Genomic DNA, 18984 nt, shown 5'->3' with positions numbered 1-18984 from the left:
GGCGTCCTGAACGCGCTACCCACTCCTGTACTGGAAGTCTGGAACACGGTAACTCGGCAGTAATTTCTGCCAGGGCTGATGATACTCGCCGATACTAATAGGCGAATCACCGTAACGTAGATGGTAACTTTCGGGGAATGCCAAAGGATGAGTGGGGATGGTGTGCTCGTCATGGGCTGTAAATCCGGCCGCAACCTTGATTACTTGCCATTAATCCTAAATGGCATGCTGCGCTGTGGTGATCCTGCCGGCAACATGGCCAGATTCGACAGGTTGGAGAAGAGACGCGTGCGTTTTCACTGTGGGAAAGCTGAAGGTTTGGGGGGAGGTAATTTAATGAGAAAACGATTGCGTATCAGTGCAGGCAAGCCATGATTAACCGCTGCTCGTTTTGGTTTGGTGGGTAGTAAAAGCTGGATCTGGAGGGGCCGGCCATTTGGATGCCCAGTAGGCTACAGTAATTACCATCCTACACAACTAAAAGCCTTCTAGTATACTCGTAGTAAAGAAATCCGTTGAATTGGGAAGGAGTAATGTTAGTGGAAAATAATTCCAATGCCTGCCAACTCTGTTGTTTCCTCTTCGTCTTCTGGAGAAGAACTGTGGCGCGAAACGAAACAGAATGTTCGTCCTCCGACGTCCACGAAGTTTCTTTCCCTACGGCCCAGCAATTATGATCGGCCGGCGAGGAAAAGTTTCGACGCCTGCGAGGCCCGTCAGTCCGTCGGGCCGGTTGTCGGTCGCAGGCCCAGCTTAAACGACCCATGAGGCTACCAGCCTAGTGGGCCTGCGTGCACGGTTGTCCCGGGAAGGTTTCTGCTTCCTGCCGTGCAGCTGAAAGCCCAGGGGGCGTTCGGATCTGAGACTAACCCCGTCCCGTCAAATGTTTAAAAACTAACTAACCAGGAGTATTAAATATATTTTAATTATAAAATTAATTATATAAATGGAGACTAATTTGTGAGACGAATCTATTAAATTTAATAAATCTATGGTTCGATAATATTACGCTACAGTAAATATATGTTAATAATTAATTAATCAGACTTAATAGGTTCATCTCGTAAATTAATCTATACTTATACAATTAATTTTATAATTATCTCGTATTTAGTCTGTCTAATTATTATCAAACATTGGATAATATTGGATGATCCGGGCTAAAATTAGTTCTGAAACTACTGTAGTGACCGGGCGTGACAGTGACAGACCGCTGTTCAGGAGGACGGCGATATCCGTTTGCACTGTTACGCACTGTTTGGTCGGGCCAGGTGGAGGTGGATCGCCACCATTGTCAAGCGTGAGCAGTTGACTGACAGCGAGAGCAGCAAAGGCAGCACTGCAGCAACGGCATGGTTCATCTCCGATCCTCTCTGCAGCCCACTAGCCCGTGTTCCCCTGACCTCCATGCTGACGTGTAGTCCTGCCACGTAGCTTAACGCTTACTGCTCCTCCAGTTTTTCCACCACTCCCGCTACCCTAATTCTGGAATGAAACTGGCACCGTTTCAGTTTCAGATGGTCTCCGGTTCAGACGAAGATGGCAATGGCATCGACAAGGTTTTTGGCAGGTCAGGCTACTACACGAGAGCTCTTCTTATTTAATGGAGCAGAGACATTTTTGTTGGAAGAAAATAATGGAGCGGACACTGGTAGTGGTCTAGTACAGACTTTTCTTTTCAAGTGGTGGCGTCGCTAGCAAATCGGCATCGGATGCTCCTCCCTGAGCCGACAGGATGCGCGTTGACTAACCGAGCTCGGCCCGGGCTTGCTCCGGCAGCTGCAGCTTCGTGGACAAGTCAGTCGGTGCCAACTGCCAAAGACGGGAAAATCCCCGTCCGCCTCTCTCTCCTCTCTCTCTCTCTCTCTCTCTCTCTCTCTCTCTCTCTCTCTCTCTCTCTCTCTCTCTCTCTCTCTCTCTCTCTCTCTCTCTCTCTCTCTCTCTCTCTCTCTCTTTTCCACGGCGAATCGCCCGGCGCCTCCGCCCGTGCTGGCTGAATGGCTGCCAAGCAATACGCTTTGACCGGGGCGAGCGTGTTTCGCCGCGGTGGGCACCGGGCAGGCAGGCCAAAAGCAACCCGACCTCAAAGCAAGCCAGATCCTGCTTTTGACCTGACGGCTGATGCGCGATTGCCCATTTTGCCGGCCAACTAGTAGTGATCTTGTGCTCCGGCTCGGTAGGCAGGTAGGAAAGAGCCATTACGAAGAGGTATTTAGGGTTTGGGAACGAAGAGCTGAGTGGTAACAAAGTATGACAGGTTGTGATCTTCTTTCTTTTGTTTTTGGTCTTTGCAAACGACAAAAGGAGAGGCGGGAATAATGGCTTCTCCTCCTGCGGTGACCGTCAGAATAATGGCTCGAGCAGGAAGCGCCAAAAGAGAAGCTGCGCCAGGCAGCTTTACCACGCGATCGATTCGGTGTTATTCTACCGAGCTCCCTGCTCCCTGCCTGATTTCTTGGCACTCGCTCGTGACTCACGCCTACATGGAGTAGGACACCGCAGCTTTCTTGGAAGAAATCGAAACGCTACCGGTCCACAGGCCATGCACCAAGCATGCATGTGCCCTGGCCCTGCAACCATGTTCACCTCTGAAAGACTGAAACTTCATTTTTTTTTTGAAAGAACACTGAAAGACCTCGAATCGTGAGGGAGCAGAAACGAGGATACGATTCAGAGAAGGACACTGCGGTTCACTTGTCGACGTGCACGGTCCTACTGAGCCCAGCCCGGCCTCTGATACAGTCACAGAGATGCTGAGATGCACACTCACTAGCCGCAACCCCTGATCCGTCAAGATCACGCTGCGCCTCTCACTGCCAGTCTGCCTGCCGTGCCGTGGTCGATTCGTTGAACAGAGGCAAGGCGTTGGTGTGCGTGCTGCAGAAGCGGAGGCTGTCGCGCCTGAACTGGACAGGAAAAGGCGTCGAGATCTCCAGCCATCTCGAGCTGCCACTGGGAGATCACTGCTCGCCGGCGCGCTCCTCCACGCACCGGCCACTGGCTCTGCCCCTCTGCAGCCTCCTTTACTTGCCTCCCACGGCTGCCGGCGACCAGCACGATCTCGGCCCACTCCTGCCTCCTGCGTGCTTGCCTACTTGGCTTGGCCAGTTGGCCGCGCGTACGCCCGCCGCGGCCGGCCGGCAACGGACTGAAACCAGCGGCCGCACTTTCGCGGTGGCTTGGTTTGGACGCGGCGGAGATGGAGGAGGGGAACGGCGGTGACCCGCATGCGACGGCACGGCGGCGGACGGGCACAGGCGCACGGCGAGGCGGAGACGCGAATGGCCCAACCGCACGGAACGGAACGGGCGGCGGTGAATGAACGCACGGAGCAGCGGGTGGGGGGACGGGACGGGAGGGGGACAAGCGGCCGACAGCACGGCACGTTCACATGCGTGCGCCCCCCGCCTTTATGGCCCGACGGGTACGCGTCCGTTCCGTCCGCCACTCCCCCCACCCGTTTCGTTCCAAACTCCGGCGAGTCCCTGGCAGCTAGCAGCTGTAAAAGTTTTGGAGGTACAAATCGTGCCCAAATCCTCTCCACGCGTTTCAAATCCGTGCGCTCTCTATTTCAAAAGAAAAAAACAGAGGGAAACAAAAATTCTTTTTATTGAGGAAAAAAAGAAAGAGAAATCGTGTGCTAGAATTTTATGAAACGGGCTCGGGCTTGTTGTCCGTACTGGATGTATCCATTGTCAACACCCGACGACCGGGGAAAGTGCGGGCGTGTGCGTCTCTTTCGGCGTGCCGTGATGCCGCCCTGGGTGGTTGGGCTGGCCGCCGCCGTCGGTCGGGGATCCGACGGCCGGGCCGGCGTGGGGGCCCGCTTGCCGATTCCGGGGCCGCTGCAGGGCGCCCAACCGGCAGCAGGGGCCCACCGGTGGGGCCACACGCGCGCGGAGTGCTCTCCCGCGATTTCCCTAGTTTATTCCACTTTTGGGAACTCTCGAGCCTCGCTCGCTCGACGCCCCTCCTCTCTTGCGCTTCGCACCCTCGGTCGGTTCCGTATTCGCACAGCTCCTTCACCGACGTTAAAGCGGAGTGCAGACGGAGCTTTGTACGAATTGGTGCAAAGGTAGGGGCTCATGCGCAAAACTCCGCGCAACATGGCCAGCGACCCCGGCCCACCCACTATAACCAAACCGTCTCCGCTTTCCCTTCCTCCTCACCCCCTCCCGTCTCTCTCGCCCGCACGCGGAACGGCAGCCCCACCCTCGCCGCCGGCCATGTCGGTGGAGACGGAGCGGAGCTCCACCGAGTCCTCCGCCGCCTCGGGCCTCGACTTCGAGGACACCGCGCTCACGCTCACCCTGCGCCTCCCGGGCTCCGCGTCCTCGTCCTCGTCCTCCTCCGCCTTCCCCGACCCCGACCGCAAGCGCGCCTCCTCCGACGCCGATGCCGACCGCTCCTCCCCGCTCGCCGCCGCGTCCTCAGATGCTCCCCCGGCGCCCAAGTACGGCCTCCTTTCCCCTGATAATCTTAGGCCGCCTACCTTTTTTGGCCCCCCAGGAAGGTGGTTCATTTGGCGCGAGGTTGGCGTGAGCCTGATTGTTGCTTGCTTGCCTCTGCCTCTGCCTCTCTTTTGGTGGCCAGGGCGCGGGTGGTGGGGTGGCCGCCGGTGAGGTCGTACCGCAAGAACGCGCTCGCCGACGTCGCGGGCTCCAGCAAGGCCAAGCAGGCCGCCAAGTTCGTCAAGGTGGCCGTCGACGGCGCGCCCTACCTGCGGAAGGTGGACCTCGAGGCCTACGCCGGATACGACCAGCTCCTCCGCGCGCTCCAGGACAAGTTCTTCTCCCACTTCACCATCCGTGAGTACCACCCCTCTGCCTCGCGCGCTTCTGGTTACCGCAGCAGCACTTTGCTCTGTTTGGTTGAGCGTTCCAGCTGACGAGGGTGGTTTGCCTGGACGGCGCGCAGGGAAGTTCGCCGACGACGAGAGGAAGCTGGTGGACGCGGTGAACGGGACGGAGTACGTGCCCACGTACGAGGACAAGGACGGCGACTGGATGCTCGTTGGCGACGTCCCCTGGAAGTGAGCTCCTTCAAACCGTTCTCCTACTTCCCCTAATTCGTCGATTATTACCACTGCAGTTCGTGCTCGAGAATACTGTAGTTCCTAGCTTATGATTAATGATTAGGATCTTGAACTGATCACCAAATTATCGCGGTGGCTTTGGTTTGAGAGTTTCTTCAGAGTCCTGCAATGAACTGCTTTTTGTTGGAATTAGATTGCGCCAAGTAGTTTTGCAATCAACATGATTGGTATGAATTGAAATTGGGTAGGAAGGAAACAAATCCTAAGGGGTTGTTTTGGTAAATAGTGATGGGTAAGGGATTTGGCCCAATTGCCTTGGATTGGCACTGAAATTGCTTCATCTTCCCCATCCATACGAAGTGATTAATTTAATTGAAGAAAGACCAAATTGTGCTTTTCATGATTTTTTTATTTTTTTACTTTTTTCTTACAGTGTTGCTTTGTTTTTAAGTCAGATTCATCATAGGTACCCTTGGTTGTTAGCAATACATGCGTGTAGCATAACTGCAATTAAGGAGGACTTGCTTCTCTGATTGTGCATGTACTGATCTATAGTGTTGTTGGGAGTAGAGGGTGTCTCATGGAAGGAGACTTAAGAGCACACCCCTTTGTTTTTGCTATTTGTAGACAAGCTTTGACATTTCCTTGCCACCTTGTAGTTTGATGTGATCATATCATCATACTGATCACAAAGGCTTGCCCCTCCTTTTGGTCAAGTTTTAACTTAGATAGCCAACAGGGGAAATTGAATCTAGTTATGCACACCTCTTGTGCCTTCATGATATTTTGATCTTATATATCATCCAGAAACATCTATTACGTGGATCAATCGCAATAATTTCTTTGTTTTTTCTTTGAGGTTTCTTGTACCATATGTGTGGCTATTGTTGTTTCTAGCTTTTAGGAGATTAATCAACTCTGGTGTATTGTTTGCTCCACAACAGAGCAATTCTTGTGGCCTATGTATGAAAAGATTGACTTTATCAGTGGGACTACTTTGGATAAGGTTTTCTTTCTTGTTTTGTTCTCCACTACTGGATTGCACATTGTTCACAGACGTATGGGCTCTGCTATGGAGCAAATTGCTTCTTGATCCTTCTAGGAAATATATTAACTTGAGCTTTGAGATGGTTTGGTCAGTGTTATTTTGTTCTGCATCTTCTTTCTTGGCATACTGCAATGAACTAGAATAGTTCTTCATAGGGAGCTGCAAGTTCATAGTAGATTGTTCCCATTAGACTTCAATTTATCAAGTTTCTAACTAATGCTTATGCAGGATGTTTGTGGAAACCTGCCAGCGCCTTCGTCTGATGAAAAGTTCAGAGGCTGTTAACTTAGGTACATTTTTTCTGAAGCTTTTCTTCCAGTGCTACAATTGTCAGCTCACGCTCACAACCATTTTGATTCATTCCTTTTCTTTTGTGTAACTCACAGCACCAAGAGCTGCCCGATGAAGCACGCTCACGCTCGATTCGCGTGGACGTCTTGAAGGAAAGATGGAACCTTGCTCTCCTGAGGATCTTCACGTGAGATAGAAATGTGTACAGTTGTCGCCCACCCCGCTTTTGGTCCCCTTATGCTATTGAGCTGAGAAAAGGTTGTAGTTGCATTACTTGTCTGTAGTTTCTACATATAGATCCGAAGCTTGAAATACACACGCCTACAGTTTGTCTCTCGATGAATAAGACCAGACACACAGAACTCATGTTTTTCGACGCTTGTCGCCTGCTTTCCGTTTTGATGTTAGGTGGTTATATTGTGTGGTACTCACTACAGGTGTGAGGCTGATGGCATTGCTGTCATATATACATCTTATTGTGCTGAGCTATGGTTTTGTTTGAAGTTCATGGTTATCAGTCCTTTGAGACGTCATCAGCTTGTTCTGTTGCTGACATATTCTGATTTCTCAATGGCACGTTGATTCTGGGTATTAAATGACGAGCTGGGTCCTGGAAGGTCTGAAGGTATCAGCCGGGTTGAGATTCAGATTTCAGACGACTGATGTTTCACCATCGTTCATGTGCAGTAGGTTGCTCCCATGGGTTCTGGAAGGTCTGAAATGAATAGTCATTCTGAACTTCCGTAGTGAATGGTAGTCAATGGTTGATTTTTTTAAGAGAAAAAACAATGCCACGCTGATGCCAAATGAAACAGTCATTGAAAATGAATTCATGCTCCAGTAGTAAACACGCAGAGATCGCTGATGTGCTGGCTACCTGACCATGTGCCATTGACCGGCTGAGATCAGTTTTCCTCTCCCAGGGTAAACCAATGCTTCCGTCGAGGACCATGATCTCTCCCCCATGTTCTTCCAGCATCTCTCTGAAGCCTGAACCGGAGCCGACACGATCAAATGAAGGGTCCTTTTCTTTCCTTTTTTCCGCGGGTGCGGTGGGGCTGCGAGAGGCGCCCGTTCTGGGCGCTCCGGAGCCCAGGATGATTGATCGGCGCCGTGATCTCGCCGAGCGGGCCCCTGAATCCTGATGGGCGCATGGTGCGCGGAACATGGGTGGAGGATGGCGACGGCGACGCGCGGCGGCAGCTTTGGCGAGAGTTTGGCCGGGGCTTGTGACCGGCGTGGTCTCGTCGCCGCTGAATGAGGTGGTGTCGCGGCGACGGATCAGGCTGGTGGCGCTTCCCTTTTCAGAGTGAGAACGACCGCCTTATCCGTGTCAGGTCATCGTAGGGCTTGTCACCTGCCATGTCAATTTCTCGGTCTTCTTCCCTTTTCTGAAAGATTTGTTCTGGGAAAGTGACATAAGAATGGAGCCTTGGTAAGCTAAGATTAACGAGCTAGGCTTCAGTTGAAAGCATGAGCAGATCCATCAGGTTGTGGTAGAAGACTACTCTATGGCACCATGGGTTTCATGAGCATGATCAACGTTCTGAGGTCTTGGGGTGAGCAAAAGTTCGGACTTCATGGCTACTGAAACCACAGTTTGAGACTGAAACGAAATGATTAGGTGTTGGGATGTCAAACGAAGGCATCATTAGCTTTTGGATCGGATGAACAACGACTCATCACTCACTTGTTAGAAAAACCCAACTAAATACATGAAAAAGATCGTTACAGTAAGTAATATCTTCTGAACAGTTGAATAATTGAATTGCATCCCTATTCGTATCCATCGAAGATCACATAACACTGATTTGTTTTATCTTTCAACATTTAACGATCCTTGAGCCACACCTGTATAGATTTATATGAACTGAGGATCAAAGATAGACTACAAAGCAGAAAATGGCAAATCATAAAAGAAGTTAACCAATTAAACAACTCCAGGCACCAAAGGAAACAACTGAATGATATTTCTCCGACCGTTACAACCGATCCCCCATTATCCAATCACCATCATGCAGTTCATACCCGTATGCCTTTCTAGAGCTAAACAAAGAAAGCAACCATAAAAAAAAAGGGGGCGAAAACAACCGCCCACGGATCCGACGGTCGGGGCAGCTCCACCGCCCGATCCGACGGCCCGCGCGTGCCGAGCGGGCGATCCACCCATCGTCCTTGCGTCGCTCCACTGCCCAGGCAGCTCGCTCTCTCGCAGTGTCCTCTCACCTCTCCTCGCCTCGCCTCGCCTCGCCTCCAGCGGCTGCCCTGCCCTGCCACCACCCCCTCCTCAAAACGCCAAAATTTCCCCCACCTCTCCACGCCCCTTTCCCTCCCCCCGAGATCCCATCCATGGCCGCCTCCCGCCCCCGGATCTGGCGCTGAGCCCGCCATTGCCGGATCCCTGCCAGGCCTCCGCCCCGCCGTCGCTCGCGCTCCAGGCTCCGGTTAATTCGCGCGGCGTGTCGTCCCCTTATCCGGAGGGTGGTGGTCGATCTGTGCCGGCGGCTGCAGCTCGCCCCTGCGATCTCTTTCGGTTGTTGCTGGAGGATCGGCCGCTCGCTGCCGTCGCCAAAGCGCGGTCTTTTACGGTCCCGTGATTCGCGCCGCCGAGTTGTCGAGAGGAGGCTGCGCTTGTCGGAATGGTTGTTTAATTGGGGAGGTTGGATGTGGTGTTGGTGCCTCCGGATCTCGCCGCCATGTGGAAGCAATTTATTGGCAAGCTCTCGTGGAAGGCGATGAAATCCAGCTCTGGCGGTGGCGGTGGCGGTGGCGCGGGCTCGCTGCTTGCGAAGACCCCGCCGGCGCTGCCGTCTTCGCGGGAGAATGGGGCCGCGGGGAAGCCCAGCGCCTCGCCTCCGTCCCCCTTGGCGGGAGCCGGGGCCGAGGTGAGGTCCAGGGAGGAGGCCTTCATCCAGAAGGTGAACATTTGCTGCGCGGTGTACGACTTCTCCGACCGGGGCAAGGACTCGCCGGAGAAGGAGCGCAAGCGGCAGATGCTCATGTCCCTGGTCGACTGCATTGGCGCCGCCGAGGAGCCCCTCACGGAGACGATGATTGCGGCGTGCGTGCGCATGTTCGCCGCCAACCTCTTCAGGGTCTTCCCGCCCAAGGTCCGGTCGGGCACCACGGCTTCAGAGACCGAGGAGGACGAGCCGTTCTTCGATCCGTCCTGGTACCACCTCCAAGTCGTGTATGAGTTTCTCCTTCGTTTTGTGACCTCGTCGCTTGTCGATGCCAAGGTAGCTAGGAAGTATGTGGATAGTTCTTTCGTCTCGAAGCTGCTCGATCTGTTTGATTCCGACGACCCGAGAGAGAGGGACTGCTTGAAGACGATATTGCATAGGATTTATGGCAAGTTCATGGGAAACCGCCCATTCATCCGTAAGGCTGTGAGCAATATCTTTTATAGGTTTGTGTTCGAGACTGATCATCACAATGGGATCGCTGAGCTGTTGGAGGTCTTTGGCAGTGTAATAAGTGGGTTTGCAAAGCCATTGAAGGAGGAACATAAGTTGTTCTTATGGAAAGCATTGATTCCGCTTCATAAGCCGAAATCAGTGGGAGTTTATCTGCCGCAGCTGACGTATTGCATCACACAATTTATTGAGAAGGAACCGAAGCTTGCCGGGACTGTGATTAGAGGCCTGTTGAAGTATTGGCCAGTTACGAACAGTCAGAAGGAAATGATGTTCTTGGGCGAGTTGGAGGAGGTGCTGGAGTTGACTGATATGGCTGAATTTCAGAAGTGCATGGTTCCCTTATTCCGGAGGATAGCGAGTTGCCTGAATAGCTCTCATTTTCAGGTGAATTTCTTTCTGAAATCAGTAATTAAAGTAATCCTTGGTTAATGTTTTCACTTGAATTGTGTCTTCTCTGTGTATTCTGCCATGCTCTTCTGCTTATAACAATTGGCATAGTAACAAATACCAATAGGAAATATATGCTTGTGTAATGTTAGTTCCTCTAATTAAAGGTTTTGAGCAAATCTTCTTTATTATCAAGTAGTAGTTGCAAAGTTGTTTTCCAGCTGAATCTTTTGCTTATGTTAATCCAAGAATCTGTTTGACTCCTTTCCTTTTCCCGTTACTTTTCTGATTTATTAGTGTTCCTTTACATGGTCCCCTGCGCCTTTATGACATAGTGCTTGCTAATTAATTACAAGAATTTCATCAGTGGCTAAAATCTTTTCTTGTTGGCTAAAGTGAGACCACGCTCTTATGTTATTGGCTCAGGTGCAGTTGGTGGTCACTTTCTAGCCCTGTGAGGCTTCAGGCCATTTGTTTTTTAACATAGGATTGGAAAATGACCTATAATTCTCTAGTTACGCCTTATATTGGTCTCACTGTACTCTAGAAGTCTAGGCCACAGAAGATCAAATCCTTGGTCCAAAGGCAGGTGAAGAGGAATCATTGGGGGTGTTGATGTGTGGCGAACTGGCGATCATCAAAGTCTGCTGCTATTTTATATACTCCAGTCATGTTATGAATGCAAATGCTCTGATTCCTTAATAAGTAGAAGTTGTTGCCTTGTTGGCATTTGCACTTTGTGGAGCTTGACAATCAATAAGGTAGAATTGTGATTTTTCCATTTGAGCTGTCTACTGATTTTGTGCACTAATGTGGATTGGTCGCACTGACTCCTATTTTCTTATATGCATAGCATATTGTATACATCTGTCTCACTGTTGATTAAAAAAAAACATAAATGTAGGATTATGACCGGTGGGACACTACTGTCCGCTTTGTTCATGTCACTTGCATGTTCTACGATACATACATATTGCAGTGTTGCATAACGAACTTAGCCTTTGAAACTCAAGCACTGCTGCTTTCTTTGGCATGTTTTTTGTAGGTTGCTGAGAGAGCTTTGTTCCTATGGAACAACGAGCACCTGTTCGATATGATCTCCCAAAATCGTCAAGTGATCCTGCCGATAATATATCCAGCTCTGGAGCGGAACACCCGTTGTCACTGGAACCAATCGGTCCTCAATGTAACAATGAACGTGCGGAAAATGTTCCATGACATGGACGAGAGGTTGCTCCTAACTTGTCAGAACAATTTCGAAGAGGAAGAAGAGAAGCGAGCCGCAACCGAGGAGCGGCGGAGGCTCATGTGGGAGCAGCTGGAGCGGAGCGCCGCGCATGGGTACCACCAGCCGGTGATCGCCACTGACGTGAGCTTTCCGCCACCTCCTTCATCAGCCCGTCTGGTAGCCCCAACTGTGACATGAGGTTGGAACCAACTGCATTCCATTTTCACCATTGGTAGCTAAATTAGATGAAGTTGCTTGCTTCACTGGGGGTGCACAAAGGCATTTTGTTACCTTTTGTATTCGCCCCCTCTGTCAAAGTCTGTAATTAATAGATGGTTTGAGGACCAAGGGACATTTTGATTTTTGCATGGCGTATTCTTGGAATGGGGTGTTTCTTGTCTAAATCTTGTCTGATTCAAATTATATCAGAATGCGTTCTGTGTTGTCTGGACAGCGTGCATTGCATGAGAGGACGACAAGTTTGCAGCCTTCCTTTTTGCTGTTTTTTTCATGGTGGTCAGGTCGAAAGGAAACAAGAGCAGCTGAAGCTAGCTGATATATAAACGTCTCTTTAAAATGTTGTCCTTTAGGTTATCTACTACTTGCTAATTGCTAGCGATTTTTTTCTATTATAAGCAGGATCCTGTTTGCATGACCTCAGTGTCTTCCACTAAACCAAGAGCTGGCCTAATTCCTACCTAATATTCTAGGAATTATTTGGATCCAGATGTGGAGCTGGAGAGCCTTCAAAACATACATTGCTACTTTAGCTATATGGGATACATTGTGTCTACAACGAGAGAAGAAATGAAATACTGCCCTGTATATTGTGTGTGTCTCTTTGTATGGCTATATCGTCTGAATCCTGGACCAGTTCTCACCAGATGTTTGCATGCCACGGCGTCTCTTGAGAAAACAGTTCACGCATGTGTATACCATATACTGCCAGAAAAGATTAACTAATAGCACGGTCCTTTCAGATAGCGCTAATCACAGCTAATACATTATATTTCGTAAATTAACGAAGATGATAACAAAATAATTATGTTTGTTTTCTCTTGCGAGGGCATAAATAAATATGTTACAGGGAACTAACTTTAAGGGATAGCTTCAAGTGTTTTTTTTCTCTATTCGAAAGATCTAAGATCCCATCCAATGTTGAAAATACTTGATGCTAAAACAGCAATAGTGTCTACTTTTACATGTATCAAACTGATTAATGGCACTGCTACACATTTTGCTGTTCTAATTCATCAATCGGTTTTCTATGTCTTCAGTAATGTGGTCCTACCATTACTCTCCGTAGCTAGACCTCAGAAGATGTATCTGCAAGCCACTGCGGTAAGAACAGTTGTCAAGGTTACAGAAACTACATTGACCCCATTGTTATCCAGTATGTTCATTCCTGAAATCCTCGTTACGGTTGGACCATCTACTCCCACCACCTAAGCAAAGCAAACATACACAGCAGAGAAATAATCAGCTTATGAATCAGAGGATGAATGTGTAGACATTTGCAGATTTCAAATAGTCGAGGATGAAATACCTTTTTACGAACACTGCAGAACCCACTGTACTGAACCGTTGCGCCCAAGATTGAATCAATCAGGCTTCCACATAGGCCAGCAGCTGTAGCCAAGGGTATAACTAGCAGCTGCCTCCAGAATATATCAGAAGCACACTGTGTGGTTAAGAATCCTATCAGCACAAACGCAAGCCCAATCGAGAATCCAGCTGCTGCTGCTGCGAGAAGTCCATCTATGGTTACACCACCATTGGTACCTTTTTGCACTCTCTGATCAAATTTAACGTTGAAAGCAAACAATGAAATTATATGGTTGCGAGTTAATTGCGCGATTGCAGAAAAGCCTAAAGCATACCTTGAATGTTGTGATAATTCGTGGCTCAGCTTTGCTAAGAATGCCAAGCTCAGAAGACCATGTATCACCATTGCAGCAAGCATAATGTCCTATAACACCACCGATAAGAGCAGTTACAAGAGTCGACTCTTTTGAATCCAGACACCTATCTGTCCCTCCAGTAACTGATGCTATCAAAACAACCAAGATACTTGCAATGCCGCTATTTGACAAAACTTGCTTCCTGCCAATAAGAGTGGGGTGCACCTGCATTAGAAAGATTTAGAAGGGAACTTTCTGAAATCCAAATATATCCATCTCAGCAATGGCGATGTCAACATTTTCAAAATTAGAAAACACAAAAATACAGCCACATTGGTTGCACACCATTTGCATCCAGATCAAGAGTTTTTGTTTGACTCATTAAATCTGAAAAATTGGATAGATGTGGGTGGTGGATAATATTACATCAAGATAAGAAACTGTTCGTTGTTTTTGTACTTTTCTTGTATTCTAGAAAGCAGCAACACTTTGAGTAAGACTAAACATAATATAATAATCAATGACATAGCTCCTGAGCTGAAGAAAGTAGGCACGCTCCGTGGCAAGAAATATCAATTTACATCAGTTTACAGAAAGAGTAAGGTATTCAAAATGTCTATCAGACAGTAGACATGATGAGTTCTTAACAGAAGAAAGGCAATCTAATTCACCACGAACTTTCACATCCATGGCAGTCGTCCTTACGAAAAGTTAGGTCATCTAGTCATTTCAAGACTTAGGCTCAAAAGCATATCAAGCCCTTGATTTCTCCTTTGGGCCACAAAACTACAGAATCACTGTAGGAAAGCGGGAAAGGCTTCTCTATACTTGCAGAAAACCTACTCAGAGATAAACTATTCCACCAAATTAACTCATTATCCTACTAAACCACTAAAAAACCGAAAATCTGAAGCTTCTACAGAGCTAATAATGTAGACAATCAAAATTATTTATCATTCCTCATTCGCAGAACCTCCTTGTTCCTCATTTTATAACATCATCCACCGAACATATAGAATCAAGGGACTTAACATTCAGTTTTCATGCCTTATTTTTTTTAAAAAAAAAATACCACACCATTATACCCCAACACTGAAAGTCTGAAACCATGCCCTCCCTCAGTTAACATCATTCCATATAACTCTTGGTTGTAAAGTGGGTCTTGGCAGAGAGGTAAGAACAACAGAAGGCAGCACTTTAACTCACCAGTTACGCTGCCCGCCCTCCTTAAACTCGGGATCGAGAGCACGCTTCCTCGCCTCGCCGACCCTCGTCACCCGCGACGACGTGAAGAAGAACACCAGCAGCAGCCCAGCGAACCTGCGAGGCACAAACTCCAGATCTCGTCACGAATTCACGGGCAAGCCCTTCCGCTGGAAACGAAGAGGGGCGCCTCTCTAACCTGTACCCGGCGACGGTATGAGCCACCATGGCAGGGACTCCGACGAACACGGCGCTGAAGTCAACGGACTTGCGCCGGACCGCGCGAGCCGCGATGGCGCCTCCCGCCGCCACCGCCACCGCCGCGCGGATCCAGATGCCGCCGTCGCCGCCTTGACCCATTGCGGCGACCTCGTCGCCCTGAGATCCAACCAATACCAACGAAGCAAATTGGCAGTCTTAATGCTTGCGAGATCGTTTGATCTCGAGGATTTGGAAGAGCGATCGTCGCGAGGTGCCCGATGGCTTGCTGCTCTGTATTTCTCGGCTGCTGCTCTGAGATTTCTTCAGGTTTAAGAAGTCGTTATTATGTTTGGCAACTTTTGCACGGAACCCCTTGCATTTGTTCAGAGTTGCAGTTTCTGCCCCATGTTCCTGTAACTGCTAAGCCCACAAAGCATTGACTTGCATTTTCGCAAGCAAAATACCAGAATGAAGAGGGAACACAATATCCAAAGCATACAGCAACAGGTCCGGTGGATGCACTAGTAGCCATCAAATAAACAGAAGATCAAGTATCATGGAAAATTTGGACTTGAATTCGTTCTCCAACCATGTATCTATTCCCTGCATCTAAGAATAGAACAAAATTTCCAGGGAAGTGTGTACAGATTGTTGATGACCCATAAGGCTAGAGAAGATGAGAACATGATTTGAAAACATCATCATACCTCTGTTACCCCTACACACAACAAACCTACAATTCTGTTATTGGACTAAAATCTTCCCCTGCCCCAGCCCCGGCCTCGGCCTCTGCCCCTTCCCCTGCCCCGTCCCCATCCTCCAAAATCTCTTCTACCACCACCTGCTTCATCAGGGCCATTGAAGCTGAACATGCTCATCCGTAAACGTTCAGCATCCGAACTCTCCGCCCCACCATGGAAAACATCTGCCCCACCCTGAAAACATCATATTTACATTGAAATCAACATTTGACGGTAGTGTTATCAGAAGCCTGGGAAAACACATGATCATAATAGGGGATCGAACTAACATGCATATCTTCTAGGTCTAGTTGTTCCTGCAGTTGCCTTGCCAACTCCTCATCTCGGCTAGTGTCTTGCAAATAACTTTCTGCAGTGGACTTTGAACCAATGGCCTTCTTCTTCTCCCATTCATCAAGGGTAAAAACCCGAGCATCTTCTTCCCTACCTTTGCCCTTGAATCTATGACCCCGACCACGCCTGTCTTCAGGCACAGCCTGCGACATTTTCTGCAGTAGCTTCTGTGCAGCAGCTTGGTTTTGAACAGGAACAGTTTCGCTGACTGCATGTTGCAAGGAAATAAGTTCTAGCTGCCCTTGAAAATTTATGCTGAGTAAATTGATATGAAATATATGTTTTGGAGGCTGACCTTCTTTTGGTCTGCTATCTTGAGTAATTTGCTTAGATTCAACCTTGCTTTTTGGTGTGTCTTTGTTCACATCGTTTGAAACCTCATTCATTGGTTTGCCACCAGAATTAACTGGCGCATGGTCATGAGTAACTGCCAACTTCCTAGCTTTATGAAAGGAAGACAGCTCACAAGTCACAAACACATCACAAAGCCTTAAAATTTTGCAAACATGCAATAATTGCGTGTAACAGCTAACAGGTGAGAATAATGTAGGTATACAAAACAAGTGTGTGTCTATACAAGTGTGCATCTTGCAAGCATGTGAGAACCTGAGAAGGCTCAGTTAGCCATGTTTTTCAGAAATGACAGAACCAGTCTGCTATCCAACTAATGGTGCTTATTCAGATTTACAGGACTTGACAGTGACTTCCTATTAAATTTCAACAAAATCATGTATATATTTCTAGCGACAAATGTAATACTATACCATACGTTATAACACCTTTTAATGAAGGAATAATCCTGAACATCAATATGCCATCCATGTGGATTACCACCCGAACCATGCAAATTTTTATTGACTTCCAGTGCTGTGTGTATTTTACTGAATGATATTTTTCATGAGTTTTTTCCTTTTTGCTGGTGCCTCGTGTTGGTTTTCATCTCTAGCCTACCCCAACTGGCTTGGGAGTTGGGACTAAAAGACTTTGTTGTCGTTTTTGGTGTTGCTGCTGCTGCTGCTGCTGCTGCTGCTGTATTTTACTGAAAGTAAGCAACTCTACAACTTCCAGCTCTTCAGTGAACAGCATGAGGGGAAACAACAAAATAGGGTATGAATGGTTACCAGGATATGCTTGAACTTTGGTTGTCCTGCCGGGATGTGCTTCAATATCTAACTTCTCAAATGGTGGAGGTCCAGCTCCATCATCACTTTGAGACAACCTCAAGGATGGACGAGATAAGCCGGAGTATTTCTGGTTCATCTGCCATTCTTCATACAGTGATTGGACAGTCCCCCCAATGACACTCACATTTTTTGCACTTAAGCACAATATGCCATTATTGATCGGAATCTTATTCTCAAGGCGAATCTATAAAGTGGCAAGAAAGGAGGAAAAATGCATGTCAAAATGCTATTTTTCAATAAACTGCAAAAGCATGTAAGCTGCAGTATCGCACAACAGCTCAACTAGTGTAGCATTGAGGAAGTGCAAATATTCAGTTCAGACAGGTACCACATGCCAGTTCAGCTTCAAATGATCACAGAGAAGAGAGAACCATAATGTACAACAGTAGTCTGTATGAACCTCTATATGCTTTCTATAAAATCTGTAATAGCATGTTTAGTCAAAAAACATAAGGAAATTCAGACAGTGCAGACAGCCAATGGGAACAAAGAATGTTATCTCCCAACCCCATCTCAGTGCCACATCACAATATATACATCATCTCAAATAAGTGTTCTTACACCATTCTTAAATAGAAATATTAGCGTGCCTACATTATCTTTCCAAAGGTAGTTTTCATGCTGACAGATGGAATAGCATAACAATAAGAGCTACCTGAACATTCCTGTTCTCTTATCCATGTTGAACATGCTCAGAGCTCATTCAAGTACTGTTAAGCTAAATTCTGATCTCTGGTTCCGATGGCATAGATATTCAGGATTGAACTAGAAATTTCGGACCCAGACAGGCAGGCAAGCTTAAACTCTGTACACATAATGGGCACAAAATGCGCCACTCCACAACAAGAATTAGAGGCAGAAGCAGAACACAGTCAACTGACCTTGGTACCTGGAGCTATCTCTTCAGTGATGAATGGGATATGAGAAAACTCTATGGCAACAGCTTCACATTTCCCATCAGTGAGACCAAAGCGCAGAAGACGACGCTGCTGAGGGTTCTTGAAGGAGGCATCAATGCTGCTGTGATATATATCTCTTATAGAGACTACCTGTATCGAAACAACAGTTTCATCGAAATAGTTAGGAATAACGACAGGATTAAAACAACCAAAAACATCATAAACATACGAAAAAACAGTTGTCTCCCACAATAACATGAGAATGCACACTCAAATCACAAGTGCTGAAGCTGAACAAACGCGATTATCATTTGTTTCATCGTCTGAAACACACATCAATGTTTCGCCCAAGCTTGGTTCAGAGAACGGGCATTTCCAATGCTCTTTCCCCTCTTATTGACTACATCCACTGCCCCGTTGCACCCGTAATAACTCACAAATGCAAATATGCAATGTCCACCCTCCATCCGAATCGAGCCACGGATTAAGTAGTACCTAAGGCATTTTCCCCCCGCATTGGATACAAATTCTTAGCGGGTGTAGAAGCTTGGGACTTGGTGGCCTTGAGATTTCTGACAGTACCTGCAGGACGATGGGGCCGTGGAGGTACGAGAGCCGCTTCGCCGTGGCGGCGGTGGTGGCACGGTCCGGTAGGGACTTGCCGCCGAACGTCCTCAAGTCCATGTCAACGAGCTCTGCCTCCATGGCCTCCGGCGACGGCGCGGGGGAGGCGAGGAGCAGGGCCTGGATGGCCTCGTCGGTGGGGTCGCGGAAGCGCCACCCCCGGTCCGCGAGGGACTGCAGGAGCCTGCTCTCCGCGGAAGAGGCTGATGCGGTCGGTGCTTCCGCCGCCGCCGCCATCGCAGTCGGTGTGTTCTCCGGCGGCGAGGTCAGAGAGGCCGGCTTCTGCGTTACGGCTTTACGGAAGTTTGGCTATTGCCAACGCGCATTGAAGGCGGGTTTTTACGAATCTGTGATAGCAACAAGAAAACGGAAGTGTTGTTTGTTGATTGTTTTTACCAAGGCAAAATTTGAAAAGGACCAAATCTCGCTTTGATTTTGTATTCCACCCCATATTTTTGTTGCACTCGCTC

General features: G+C 48.4%; 4 protein-coding genes across 5 annotated transcripts; 2 read left to right on the top strand and 2 right to left on the bottom strand.

Annotated features, from left to right (window-relative positions):
• Nucleotides 1–4140: 4140 nt before the first annotated feature.
• LOC112894945 (auxin-responsive protein IAA1-like) lies at nt 4141–6877 on the top strand. Its single transcript, XM_025962798.1, has 5 exons — nt 4141–4453; nt 4594–4808; nt 4918–5032; nt 6312–6373; nt 6470–6877. The coding sequence occupies exons 1-5, from the start codon at nt 4227–4229 to the stop codon at nt 6487–6489; spliced, it is 639 nt and encodes a 212-aa protein (XP_025818583.1). The 5' UTR covers nt 4141–4226; the 3' UTR covers nt 6490–6877.
• Nucleotides 6878–8603: 1726 nt separating this feature from the next.
• LOC112895367 (serine/threonine protein phosphatase 2A 57 kDa regulatory subunit B' kappa isoform-like) lies at nt 8604–11855 on the top strand. The gene is made up of 2 exons (XM_025963320.1): nt 8604–10177; nt 11226–11855. Exons 1-2 carry the CDS (start codon nt 9071–9073, stop codon nt 11604–11606), a joined length of 1488 nt encoding a protein of 495 aa, XP_025819105.1. The 5' UTR covers nt 8604–9070; the 3' UTR covers nt 11607–11855.
• Nucleotides 11856–12426: 571 nt separating this feature from the next.
• On the bottom strand, nt 12427–15038 carry LOC112895462 (protein PGR-like). Its single transcript, XM_025963415.1, has 5 exons — nt 14712–15038; nt 14516–14629; nt 13289–13511; nt 12955–13203; nt 12427–12853 (listed from the first exon to the last, which is right to left on the bottom strand). The coding sequence occupies exons 1-5, from the start codon at nt 14870–14872 to the stop codon at nt 12722–12724; spliced, it is 879 nt and encodes a 292-aa protein (XP_025819200.1). The 5' UTR covers nt 14873–15038; the 3' UTR covers nt 12427–12721.
• Nucleotides 15039–15179: 141 nt separating this feature from the next.
• LOC112895461 (tudor domain-containing protein 3) lies at nt 15180–18819 on the bottom strand. 2 transcript variants are annotated; one of them, XM_025963414.1, is made up of 7 exons: nt 18473–18819; nt 17873–18040; nt 16929–17175; nt 16103–16249; nt 15744–16015; nt 15421–15648; nt 15180–15322 (listed from the first exon to the last, which is right to left on the bottom strand). In XM_025963414.1, exons 1-6 carry the CDS (start codon nt 18749–18751, stop codon nt 15466–15468), a joined length of 1296 nt encoding a protein of 431 aa, XP_025819199.1. In that variant the 5' UTR covers nt 18752–18819; the 3' UTR covers nt 15180–15322; nt 15421–15465. The 2 variants fall into 2 exon arrangements, with proteins under 2 accessions (XP_025819199.1, XP_025819198.1); XM_025963413.1 differs by having other exon boundaries at nt 15250–15648.
• Nucleotides 18820–18984: the final 165 nt, after the last annotated feature.

The sequence above is a fragment of the Panicum hallii genome, chromosome 5 (assembly GCF_002211085.1).
Source record: "Panicum hallii strain FIL2 chromosome 5, PHallii_v3.1, whole genome shotgun sequence".
In the NCBI taxonomy this organism is placed as follows: Eukaryota; Viridiplantae; Streptophyta; class Magnoliopsida; order Poales; family Poaceae; genus Panicum; species Panicum hallii.
Note: the sequence above shows the minus strand (reverse complement) of the source record. Positions and strands in the feature narration are given on the sequence as shown.